The 11,683-nt window shown below is 40.4% G+C and overlaps 1 protein-coding gene across 2 annotated transcripts; it reads right to left on the bottom strand.

Annotated features, from left to right (window-relative positions):
- Positions 1-663: 663 nt before the first annotated feature.
- LOC108379531 (queuine tRNA-ribosyltransferase subunit QTRTD1 homolog) lies at positions 664-10,857 on the bottom strand. 2 transcript variants are annotated; one of them, XM_017635885.1, is made up of 5 exons: positions 10,543-10,852; positions 10,219-10,487; positions 9,981-10,162; positions 789-869; positions 677-752 (listed from the first exon to the last, which is right to left on the bottom strand). In XM_017635885.1, coding segments are annotated over exons 1-5 (645 nt in total). In that variant the 5' UTR covers positions 10,654-10,852; the 3' UTR covers positions 677-750. The 2 variants fall into 2 exon arrangements, with proteins under 2 accessions (XP_017491373.1, XP_017491374.1); XM_017635884.1 differs by having other exon boundaries at positions 664-869; positions 10,543-10,857.
- Positions 10,858-11,683: the final 826 nt, after the last annotated feature.

The following is an 11,683-nucleotide window of genomic DNA, read 5'->3' as shown; positions in this document are numbered from 1 at the left end:
TTTATTTGAGAAATAAAGCACAAATAATTGGATACGAAATTGCGATTAAAATTCTAGTGAAAATTTAATTAATTAAAACGAGTTTTGTTATTAAACAATAAACCATTTAATCTAAAAAATGAATATTTTAAGACTTTTTAATATTTCCAAATTCGAAACACTCTAGCTCTAACTCAAGCTGTCGCAGTTTAATTTGATTTTTAATTTTTGTAATTAAAATTTTTACCAATTTTAATTCATTTACTTAAATTTTTCATTATTCACTAAAGTTTAAAATGTTCCGTTGATGACTTACATTTACGGCTCTATTATGTATCAGTGACAAATTCTTGTCACAGTGTTTTTTACGAAAAAATATATGAAAAATTTTACATTTATCAGTAAAAAAATGTTTGTCACCGATAGGGAATTGGGCTATTTTCATGGCACAATAAACAGATGAAGTAATAAAACAGCTTTCTCGCTTTATTTTCTGAATTCGACTGCCTTATAGTCAAATTTTCAAATAAGGCAGTGTCAAAGTCTTTCTTTTCGCTCTAATTACTTCACCTGGTATAATGGTGGCATGGCATGGGCTATTATATTTTTGGCTTTTTTTTTGTTTTTTTTTCTATTCCAGTGGCTTTTACTTGATCGGAAAATTTCCGATAANTCTTTTTTTTTGTTTTTTTTTTTCTATTCCAGTGGCTTTTACTTGATCGGAAAATTTCCGATAAAAAATTTCGGATACTCGGAATGCAGGACATCAAATTTCCGACAGAATTCCGATTCGAAGTTGAACAAAAAACAGAACAAAGTGGAATCGGAAATAATTTCCCGGAAAAAAATTTCTCGGAAACAAATCCTTCGAATCGGATTGCAGATCAGGGCTGTATATTAAAAACCAAAGATTTCTTAGTTAACGAAATTCTACCTCATTTTTTATAGTGGTGGGTTTTATAGTTTACGTGGGCACGAGTGTATGCTTGAACGACAGTAATAGGCTGACTTCCAAAACGTTAATTGCTTTGCATACTTTGTACTAGGGACGGTAATCATTATGAGTAAAATAATTTAAATCAGCATTTAATCAATATTTATTGATTTTTATATTTTTCGCTCAAAAATAATAGTTATTATTAATTTTTATTTTTTCGATCAACGGAAATGATTTTTATTTTTTCGATCACAAATAATGATTATTTTATGATTTTTATTTTTTTGCTCAGAGATAATAATTAGTACTGAGTTTTAGTTTTCTACTTAAAAATAATGATTATTTATAGAACTGAAAACGCCATACAGACGCAACTTACTGAAATTTGGACCTGAAAATTTTGGGACTTATTCCTTTTATTAGGGTGTCGCTACCTCTGAAAAGGATACGACGGAAATCGCGCTGGTATAGCTTTGGGTTTTTTTAATAATCATTATTCTTAAGTGAAAAAATAAAACTCAATAATAATTATTGTATTGAGCGAAAAAATGAAAACAGTAGAATATCATTATTTTTGATCGAAAAAATAAAAATTAAGGAATAATAATTACCTTTGAGCGAAAAATTAAAACTCAAATATTAATTATTATTTTTAATCTTTGTTGATTAAACTCGAAAAAATAAAAATCATTCTAAATTGCAGTAGGGCATACGAACACAAATACGTAAGTATAGTTAAAACTGTTTTACGACGATTGCAACTTGTTGATTTTTTTGGNACTCGAAAAAATAAAAATCATTCTAAATTGCAGTAGGGCATACGAACACAAATACGTGAGTATAGTTAAAACTGTTTTACGACGATTGCAACTTGTTGATTTTTTTGGTTAAAATTTAAAAAATAATGATTATTTTCCGTCCCTGCTTTGTCCGTATTATGTTCCATAATGCCGAACTACACAATTTTGACAATGCATACTTTTCCAAAACGCATCCGAAAAAATATCGAAACGCATCGCTAGAGCAATCAGCGCATCAGAAACAAAGTTGATGCTTCGTTTGTTATTGTTGTTGTTGTTGTAGCAGCATACAAATTCCCCAAAGACTTTTTGAGGAGTTTTGCTGGAGTGACAGTCCTTGGCCAGAGATATAAATCTGGGTCATTCCGGTTACGTAGACCCGGCTGTCGTGGAAACGGTTTGTTGTTGTTGTTGTAGCGGCTACAACAACCCCGCCCAGATCGGTTAATATCTCGACGTTGTCGTCAAGTTCCACTAACGGCAGCCCTAAGAAGCGTGCAGCCTCTATGGGGTCGGTCCACAGGGACAAAGGCGTTAGGGCTGTTGGGTTTTTCAGGCATACGAAGAGATGCTTCGTCATGTCATGAGGTGTCTCTCCGCATGCCAGACACTCATCCGGCACATCCGCGTTTAGTCTGCTCAGGTATGAGTTTAACCTGCCGCAGTAGCCAGAGCGAAGTTGGGCTATTGTGGTTCTTGTCTCCCGAGGCAGATGAAGCTCCGTCTCGTCTATGTCCGGTGGTTGTGCGCCTAGAACGGCATTCACAGGTCTGGAGTCTACATAACTCGGGACTGACTCCCTGTGAATGCCGTTCAGGGCCTGCCGATATGCTGACGGGTCCAGAGNCCTCTATGGGGTCGGTCCACAGGGACAAAGGCGTTAGGGCTGTTGGGTTTTTCAGGCATACGAAGAGATGCTTCGTCATGTCATGAGGTGTCTCTCCGCATGCCAGACACTCATCCGGCACATCCGCGTTTAGTCTGCTCAGGTATGAGTTTAACCTGCCGCAGTAGCCAGAGCGAAGTTGGGCTATTGTGGTTCTTGTCTCCCGAGGCAGATGAAGCTCCGTCTCGTCTATGTCCGGTAGTTGCGCCCCTAGAACGGTACTCACAGGTCAGAAGTCTACATAACCTAAGACTGACTCCCCGTGAATGCCGTTTAGGGCCTGTTGATGTGCTGACGGGTCCAGAGGTTGTTTAATGAACCTCTGGACTTCGTCCGTCAGATGGTAGAGATGCCTCCTGACGTGCCTGGGCGAGGGCTCTTCTGCAAGCAGCTGCCCATTCGGCTGACCACGTCTATGGCTCCCGACAAGGAAATGCTTGCAGATGTAATGTGTTATGCTCGTTGACAGGGAGCAATTTCGCCTCGTCGTGTAGGTGGTGTTCAGGCGACATCAGAAGGCATCCAGTCGCTGTCCGTAGTGCGGTATTCTGTGTTGTCTGCAGCTTCATCCACTGCGTCCTACTAGTCCCCGGTGACCACACTGGTGCTGCGTAATTTAAAACCGGCTGCCCTATTGCCTTGTATGTTGCCAGCAACGTTTCTTTATCTTTGCCCCAAGTACTGCCGGCTTGCGACTTGAGGACCTTGTTGCGGCTCNAAGACTCCCGCTGGTGGTTGAGGGAGCTTTGAAAAGTAAAAGTTAAACAGTAGCGGGGAAAGGACACCACCCTGTGGAACCCCCTGTTTTATTTTTCTAAGTTTGACGATTTGTCTCTAAACATTACCGACGAGTGTCGACCATTCAGATAATTCGCCGACCACCGTTTGAGCCTCTGTGGGAGAGAGGAAGCCGCTACATCTTCTAGTAGCGTGGAGTGGCTGACGGTGTCAAACGCCTTCGACAGGTCCAACGCTACTCGAATAATTCTCCCACAGGGACGGTTGCGGTCAAGGCCACGTGTTATCTGANACGATTTGTCTCTAAACATTACCGACGAGTGTCGACCATTCAGACAATTCGCCGACCACCGTTTGAGCGTCTGTGGGAGAGAGGAAGCCGCTACATCTTCTAGTAGCGTGGAGTGGCTGACGGTGTCAAACGCCTTCGACAGGTCCAACGCTACTGGAATAATTCTCCCACAGGGACGGTTGCGGTCAAGGCCACGTGTTATCTGAGTGTTTATGGAGTTAAGTGCTGTAGTTGTACTGTGGACTTTACGGAAACCATGCTGATGCCTGGGTGTGTGTGAGTATGATGTATTGTGTGTCAAATTTGGTTTGGAGACAAACCGGTTTCGGCGTTGTGCCATCTTCAGTGTCATTTGTGTCAAATTTGACAAGGGATGACGAACAATAAATTCTTACAGACTATGGGAAGGTTAAAAGTATTTAATTTAACTACTTAATTTAGATAATTGAGCTTAAAATATTCACAAATGATGACTTTTGTAGCGAAAAAGCGATATCGATAGAATTAGAGATTATATTGGATTCATTAGCAGCTCTGCAGAGGGGCGAATTCCGAACATAATTCGTTTTACAATAACTACAGTAAAACGTATAGCAGAACCGAAGAGATCTTTGCGGAACATTAAAGTGGATACGTTCCAAGAGGTAAGGACAGTCAACAGTTCCTTGAATAATGCCCAACACAAAAGTTAGGGAAAGGACCTTTTTTTCCAAATATAACACCAAGGTCCTTAATTTCTCTGATAATCTGCAGAGTGCTGCCTGAGATACGATACGAGGTAACAAACACATTTGGGGACTTAGAGAAAGTAACATGAAAACATTTATTGACATTAAAAGAAAGGCGCNCACAGTCAACAGTTCCTTGAATAATGCCCAACACAAAAGTTAGGGAAAGGACCTTTTTTTCCAAATATAACACCAAGGTCCTTAATTTCTCTGATAAGCTGCAGAGTGCTGCCTGAGATACGATACGAGGTAACAAACACATTTGGGGACTTAGAGAAAGTAACATGAAAACATTTATTGACATTAAAAGAAAGGCGCGATTGAAGGCACCAAGCGTGCAGGTTGTCAAGCTCTGTTTGAAGTTTGAGCATGTCGGAAGTGCCCGTTATGTTCGAGAATATTTTCAAGTCGTCGGCGTATAACAGATAATTTGAAAAAGAGAAGAATGAACTAATGTCATTTATAAACAAAACAAAAAGCATTTGCCCGAGAACACTACCTTGAGGCACGCCCGAGGTCGCAACGAAGATATCAGAAGAAAAATGGTCTACCGTAACAACGCAACGCCTGCAACACAAATACGATTTAAGCCAGTTTAAAAAGACAGAATGGAAACCTAGGCGTTCGAGTTTCGAAACTAGAATTCTATGAGATACCTTGTCGAAAGCCTTCGAAAAGTCTGTGTAGATACAAACCACCTGAGATGCATTAGAAAAAGCCGAAATACCATATTCACTAAAGACCGCAAGATTTGAGACCGTGGAGGACCCAGGTACAAAACCATGATACTCTTGACCGAGAAATACATTTTATCCTTAAAGATGCATTCGAACAGTTTAGACACNCGATACCTTGTCGAAAGCCTTCGAAAAGTCTGTGTAGAAACTACACTGTAGATACAAACCACCTGAGATGCATTAGAAAAAGCCGAAATACGATATTCACTAAAGACCGCAAGATTTGAGACCGTGGAGGACCCAGGTACAAAACCATGATACTCTTGACCGAGAAATACATTTTATCCTTAAAGATGCATTCGAACAGTTTAGACACGGTAGACAGTTTAGAAATCGGTCAATAGTTACTGATATCATTTTTGTTTCCACTTTTGAAAATTGGAGTTATAGAGGCCAATTTCCACGCATCTAAAAACATCCCAGTAGAAAGAGACTTGTTAAGGATAATTTTCAATGGAAGGATCAGTGCTGGACAGTTTTTTAATAAAAGTGCGGATACTACATCGATGTCAGGTCTTGCGGAAGTCTTCAGATCAACAAGAGCTTTCGCTACATCATCGTATGAGAGGTAAAGGGAAACAAACCCAAATGAGGAACTAACACCGAATGCAGGCCCAATATCAAGGTTTGTATATGCATTACGGAATATCCTGGTCTGACATACCGCGCAGATTGTAGGAGGAACTAGGTGTTGNCCCAAATGAGGAACTAACACCGAATGCAGGCCCAATATCAAGGTTTGTATATGCATTACGCAATATCCTGGTCTGACATACCGCGCAGATTGTAGGAGGAACTAGGTGTTGTCGGCGGCGACGTGTGGGTGGTGGTGCGGTTGCGTCTGTAATGTGGTATGTCGCGGTTGTGGTGTAGTATATTGTGTTGTTGTGTTGTGGTGCTGTGGTGTCTGTGTTGTGCTGCTCAGGTAGACTGGGGTCAGCCGTGGAGGCTGCTCTGTTTGAGCAGCAGGAGGCCACAAAAGATGTGGTCCACTGCCAATGTGTCCGAAGTCCTGAGCAGACTCTGAGGTGGCTCCACCCCTCGCAAGCATTGCACTTNCTGTCGCGGTTGTGGTGTAGTCTATTGTGTTGTTGTGTTGTGGTGCTGTGGTGTCTGTGTTGTGCTGCTCAGGTAGACTGGGGTCAGTCGTGGAGGCTGCTCTGTTTGAGCAGCAGGAGGCCACAAAAGATGTGGTCCACTGCCAATGTGTCCGTAGTCCTGAGCAGACTCTGAGGTGGCTCCACCCCTCGCAAGCATTGCACTTGACTGAGGTGGAGTTGTGGTGTAGTCGTCTCTTGTATACACAGCAGGTGTAGGTTTCTGGCCCTGGGTTTGACTCGATGCCAGCCCTGAGCAGAAGTATACGTAGCGAATGTAGCCCTATGGAAGACCAACTTCTGAGATCTTTATGAACTGACGGACGAAGTCCAGAGGTTCATTAAGCAACCTCTGGACCCGTCAGCTCATACACAGGCCCTGAATTGCATTCACAGGGACGCAGTCTCAAGTTATGTAGACTCAAGACCTGTGAATGCCGTTCTAGGCACACAAACACCGGACATTGACATGACGGAGCTCCATCTGCCTCGTGAGACCAGAACGACAATAGCCCAACTTCGCTCTGGCTACTGCAGCAGGCTAAATTCCTACCTGTGTATGTTAAATGCGGATGTGACGAACGAATGTCCGGCATGCGGAGAGACCCCTCACGACTCGAAACATCTCTAACCCCACAACCCTAACGGCGTCGTGCCTATGGACTGACCCCATAAAGGCTGCACGCTTCTTGGGGCTGCCGACGACTGGAATATCAGCCGATCTGGGCGGGGTTGTTGTAGCCGCTACAACAACAACAACAACAACCAACTTCTGATATACTTCGCCGACCTAAACGGGGTTAGATCGCCGAAACAACAGCCCTTGGTCGAGTAACACCCCCGAGTCATTCCGTTACGTAGAACCGGCTGTCGTGGGAATGTTCGTTTAAGATGGTTACCATTGGTGCCTCAAAAATGGAAAATTCAGAAAAATTGTTCATTGATATATAGAATATTTAAAATATGCAATGTATATGGTTGCAATGTCTCTCAACTCTGCATATACAAACAGTTTGAGTACCGCAGTATAACAGTATCCAAACATTGACTGACTTTCAAAACGTAACAATACAATGTTTGGAAACTGTTATACTGCGGTATTCAAACTGTTTGTATATGCAGAGTTGCGCAGCATTGCGATCATATACATTGCATATTTTAAATAGGGAAATGTTTAGTAACTGACCCATCGTTTTGCGGGTGGGGGGCGCCACTAGAAAGCGGACAGTCACCACTTTCTAAAAAGGCGNCCGAGTCATTCCGGTACGTAGAACCGGCTGTCGTGGGAATGTTCGTTTAAGATTGGTTACCATTGGTGCTTCAAAAATGGAAAATTCAGAAAAATTGTTTATTGATATATAGAATATTTAAAATATGCAATGTATATGGTTGCAATGTCTCACAACTCTGCATATACAAACAGTTTGAGTACCGCAGTATAGCAGTATCCAAACATTGACTGACTTTCAAAACGTAACAATACAATGTTTGGAAACTGTTATACTGCGGTATTCAAACTGTTTGTATATGCAGAGTTGCGCAGCATTGCGATCATATACATTGCATATTTTAAATAGGGAAATGTTTAGTAACTGACCCATCGTTTTGCGGGTGGGGGGCGCCACTAGAAAGCGGACAGTCACCACTTTCTAAAAAGGCGTACGGCCCCCCTTGGGCTACACCCACAGGCTCCTAGGGAACCGTTTTTTAATTAATTTAATAGTTATTTGCAAAACACTTGCACTTTGCACTTGTCGCCCCATGTTTTGATAAATTTGATGCAAATAAATGGAGCAAATGAAAGTTGTTCTCTGCAGAAGGTGTTCAGCCCCCCTTCTTTGGCAACACAGAAAGGAGAATTCTACTGCCTGAGGGTTATAATCCCTAAGTGCGGCCGAAGGCCGCCTACGTAGAAAGGTGTTCTCTGCAAAATGTGTTCAGCCCCCCTTCTTTGGCAACACAGTAAGGAGAATTCTACTGCCTAAGGGTTATAATCCCTAAGTGCGGCCGAAGGCCGCCTACGCAAAAAGCGGACGCCTGGTTCCGCTAAAGTGCACATAACGTATATTTTTAATGCTTACTGGGTTATATACTATCTTCTTTTGTCTCTAATTCTTTTGCATATTTTTTTTTTTGTTTGACAGCTGAACTCCGCCATTTAATTTGCAGGTGTTTTTATTTATAATTTGAAGGTGTTTTTATTTAATGAATTGTGATTAATTGGTTAACATTAAAGTCGTAAAGAAAGTTATAACTAATCCGATAAAGTGTAAAGTGAAGGGGAATACAAAAATATATTGGTGGAGTGATAAATGTTCGCTAATTTTCGATTTTTTCAAAAAAGGGCATATTTCAAACCCAATTTGTAAATAAATTAGTGACCAAAAATTACAAAAGTTGGTGTTAAAATAAAGTGTAGACCCTTGACTACAAGTGGGTGGAATTTTTTTTTGGATCGGGCCACCCCTTTGGACGGAATAGTTCGAAATAGTTGGGGGCGCTACTAAACCCCACCCTTGAAATATTCAATATANTATTGCGATCATATACATTGCATATTTTAAATAGGGAAATGTTTAGTAACTGACCCATCGTTTTGGGGGTGGGGGGCGCCACTAGAAAGCGGACAGTCACCACTTTCTAAAAAGGCGTACGGCCCCCCTTGGGCTACACCCACAGGCTCCTAGGGAACCGTTTTTTAATTAATTTAATAGTTATTTGCAAAACACTTGCACTTTGCACTTGTCGCCCCATGTTTTGATAAATTTGATGCAAATAAATGGAGCAAATGAAAGTTGTTCTCTGCAGAAGGTGTTCAGCCCCCCTTCTTTGGCAACACAGAAAGGAGAATTCTACTGCCTGAGGGTTATAATCCCTAAGTGCGGCCGAAGGCCGCCTACGTAGAAAGGTGTTCTCTGCAAAATGTGTTCAGCCCCCCTTCTTTGGCAACACAGTAAGGAGAATTCTACTGCCTAAGGGTTATAATCCCTAAGTGCGGCCGAAGGCCGCCTACGCAAAAAGCGGACGCCTGGTTCCGCTAAAGTGCACATAACGTATATTTTTAATGCTTACTGGGTTATATACTATCTTCTTTTGTCTCTAATTCTTTTGCATATTTTTTTTTTTGTTTGACAGCTGAACTCCGCCATTTAATTTGCAGGTGTTTTTATTTATAATTTGAAGGTGTTTTTATTTAATGAATTGTGATTAATTGGTTAACATTAAAGTCGTAAAGAAAGTTATAACTAATCCGATAAAGTGTAAAGTGAAGGGGAATACAAAAATATATTGGTGGAGTGATAAATGTTCGCTAATTTTCGATTTTTTCAAAAAAGGGCATATTTCAAACCCAATTTGTAAATAAATTAGTGACCAAAAATTACAAAAGTTGGTGTTAAAATAAAGTGTAGACCCTTGACTACAAGTGGGTGGAATTTTTTTTGGATCGGGCCACCCCTTTTGACGGAATAGTTCGAAATAGTTGGGGGCGCTACTAAACCCCACCCTTGAAATATTCAATATAGCAATGAACAATTTTTCTTAATTTTCCATTTCTCTTACACCAATGCTAACCAATAACAAACAAGGCATCAACTTTGTTTCTGATGCGCTTATTGCTCTAGCGATACGTTTCGATAACTTTTCGGCTGCGTTTTGGAACGTATACATTGTCAATATTTTGTAGTTCGACGTTATGGAACCCTATACTTTGTACCTATGCAAAACAATTGACGTTTTGGAAGTCAGCCATTGTATTGATACGTTTTGGAAGTCAGCCATACTTACCAAATAGTGTACACTTGCTTGAATTATTAGAATTTTGATGTCGATCATAGCAGATATCCATTAATTTGGTTGTGCGATGGACACTCTTGGTCAAACGCTTTTTGGAGCTACTCACATTTGTGTCGGCATCGCATAAACCTTGGTAGATATCAGGTGTTAGGCTTTCTACAACATCCATATATCTACAAGAGAGCAAAGTCATTAGAAAACCACGGTAGCATCTTTAGTGTAAAGGAACCTTTTCGCGTCTAATGTTTCCTTTCCTCGTCTGGTAAAAAGAGGTACTGTATTTTTGTCGTTATACCCACTCGGTGTGACCTCGCAGGGGTCCCGTACCATCAACAGAGAGAGGCATTCTGGGTAACCGACATAGGCACTAAGAGAATCGTTGAATAATTTTATCGAATCTGTCATGTGGTCAATAGTAGATAATGAAAACTGCAACGCTGGTATCGTGTTGCTAATATATTCAAATACTTCACGGCTGAGATAGGGAATGCTACCCCCCTATTTAAAAGATTATCTTAATATTGCCTATAAACACGCGTTAATGAGTACCCACTTTTGTGCTTTGCACTAACAAAGGCGTCCGGAATCGCCTGTCAGTTTCCATTTGCACCAATTGGCCAAGGCGTCCGGAGGATTTACTTACACTCTCAATGACGAATTTCATTTTGAAAACGGTAGTTTTGTATAAAATATATGAAGCCTGCTTGTCGATCAAGATGTTTTTTTTTTATTCAATGGAGATGCGCGATACCGATACGATCCAATATATCAATATCGTTGTTCAACATCTCGGTTAATTTATACCGATATCAGGTGTTGCGATACTATATCGATACAATATTTTGGTTCGATATTTTAAATATCGGAAAACTTCCTGTACCGACTCAGGGGCTTCTGAATTGAAAATAAAAATACATAAATAAACAAAATGTAGGTGAAGTATAATATTAATCTTTAATGTATGCTGATATTCTTGCTTAATGAAGAATAATATCAATAGTTAAGTACGTAATTAACGCTTGTGTTTTATAAACTGGATAACTCAAATCGTAATTATAGCATTGCATGGAGTTTTCTTAAATGTAAGTTTAAAATAAAAAAAGTCCATTGTAAGATTATATTTTTATGAAAAACGTAAATTTTGTGAATTTATCAAGCCAAATTCTAAATTTCCGAATATATTTAAGTCTTTATTTAAAAAAAAACAAGGTTTGTATAGCTATACAGACCCCAATGCCTGCCAGCGCATTCGACCAGACAGTCCACGTTCCCAAGACAGTCGGGTCTACGTAACCGGAACGACCCAGATTTATATTTGGCCAAGGACTGTCACTCCAGCAACACTCCCCAAAAACTCTTTGGGGAATTTGTATGCTGCTACAACAACAACAACCAGACAGTCCATTAAGCACACCCAAGCTTGAGTGATCTACAAGTTACAAACGTTTTCAGCATTTAACAGTTCATTATCATGTACGGTGTAATATTAATTATTATACACTGAACTATGAACTATCTGTACTAGTATCTATAATAATAGACAACAATTCGCAATGTTTTTACACTTTTTAGTCTGTTCCAATAGCAGTCCGGTTTACAGGATTTAGTCAGAACTTACAGGAAGTCGTTCCTATTGACATAAAACCTGTAAGTGGGAACACATTTGAGAGAGTAACTGAGCAACTGCTCCTACT

This window comes from Rhagoletis zephyria, unplaced genomic scaffold (genome assembly GCF_001687245.7).
Source record: "Rhagoletis zephyria isolate East Lansing unplaced genomic scaffold, Rhagoletis_zephyria_1.1 Rzeph_scaffold_16608, whole genome shotgun sequence".
Lineage (NCBI taxonomy): Eukaryota > Metazoa > Arthropoda > Insecta > Diptera > Tephritidae > Rhagoletis > Rhagoletis zephyria.
Note: the sequence above shows the minus strand (reverse complement) of the source record. Positions and strands in the feature narration are given on the sequence as shown.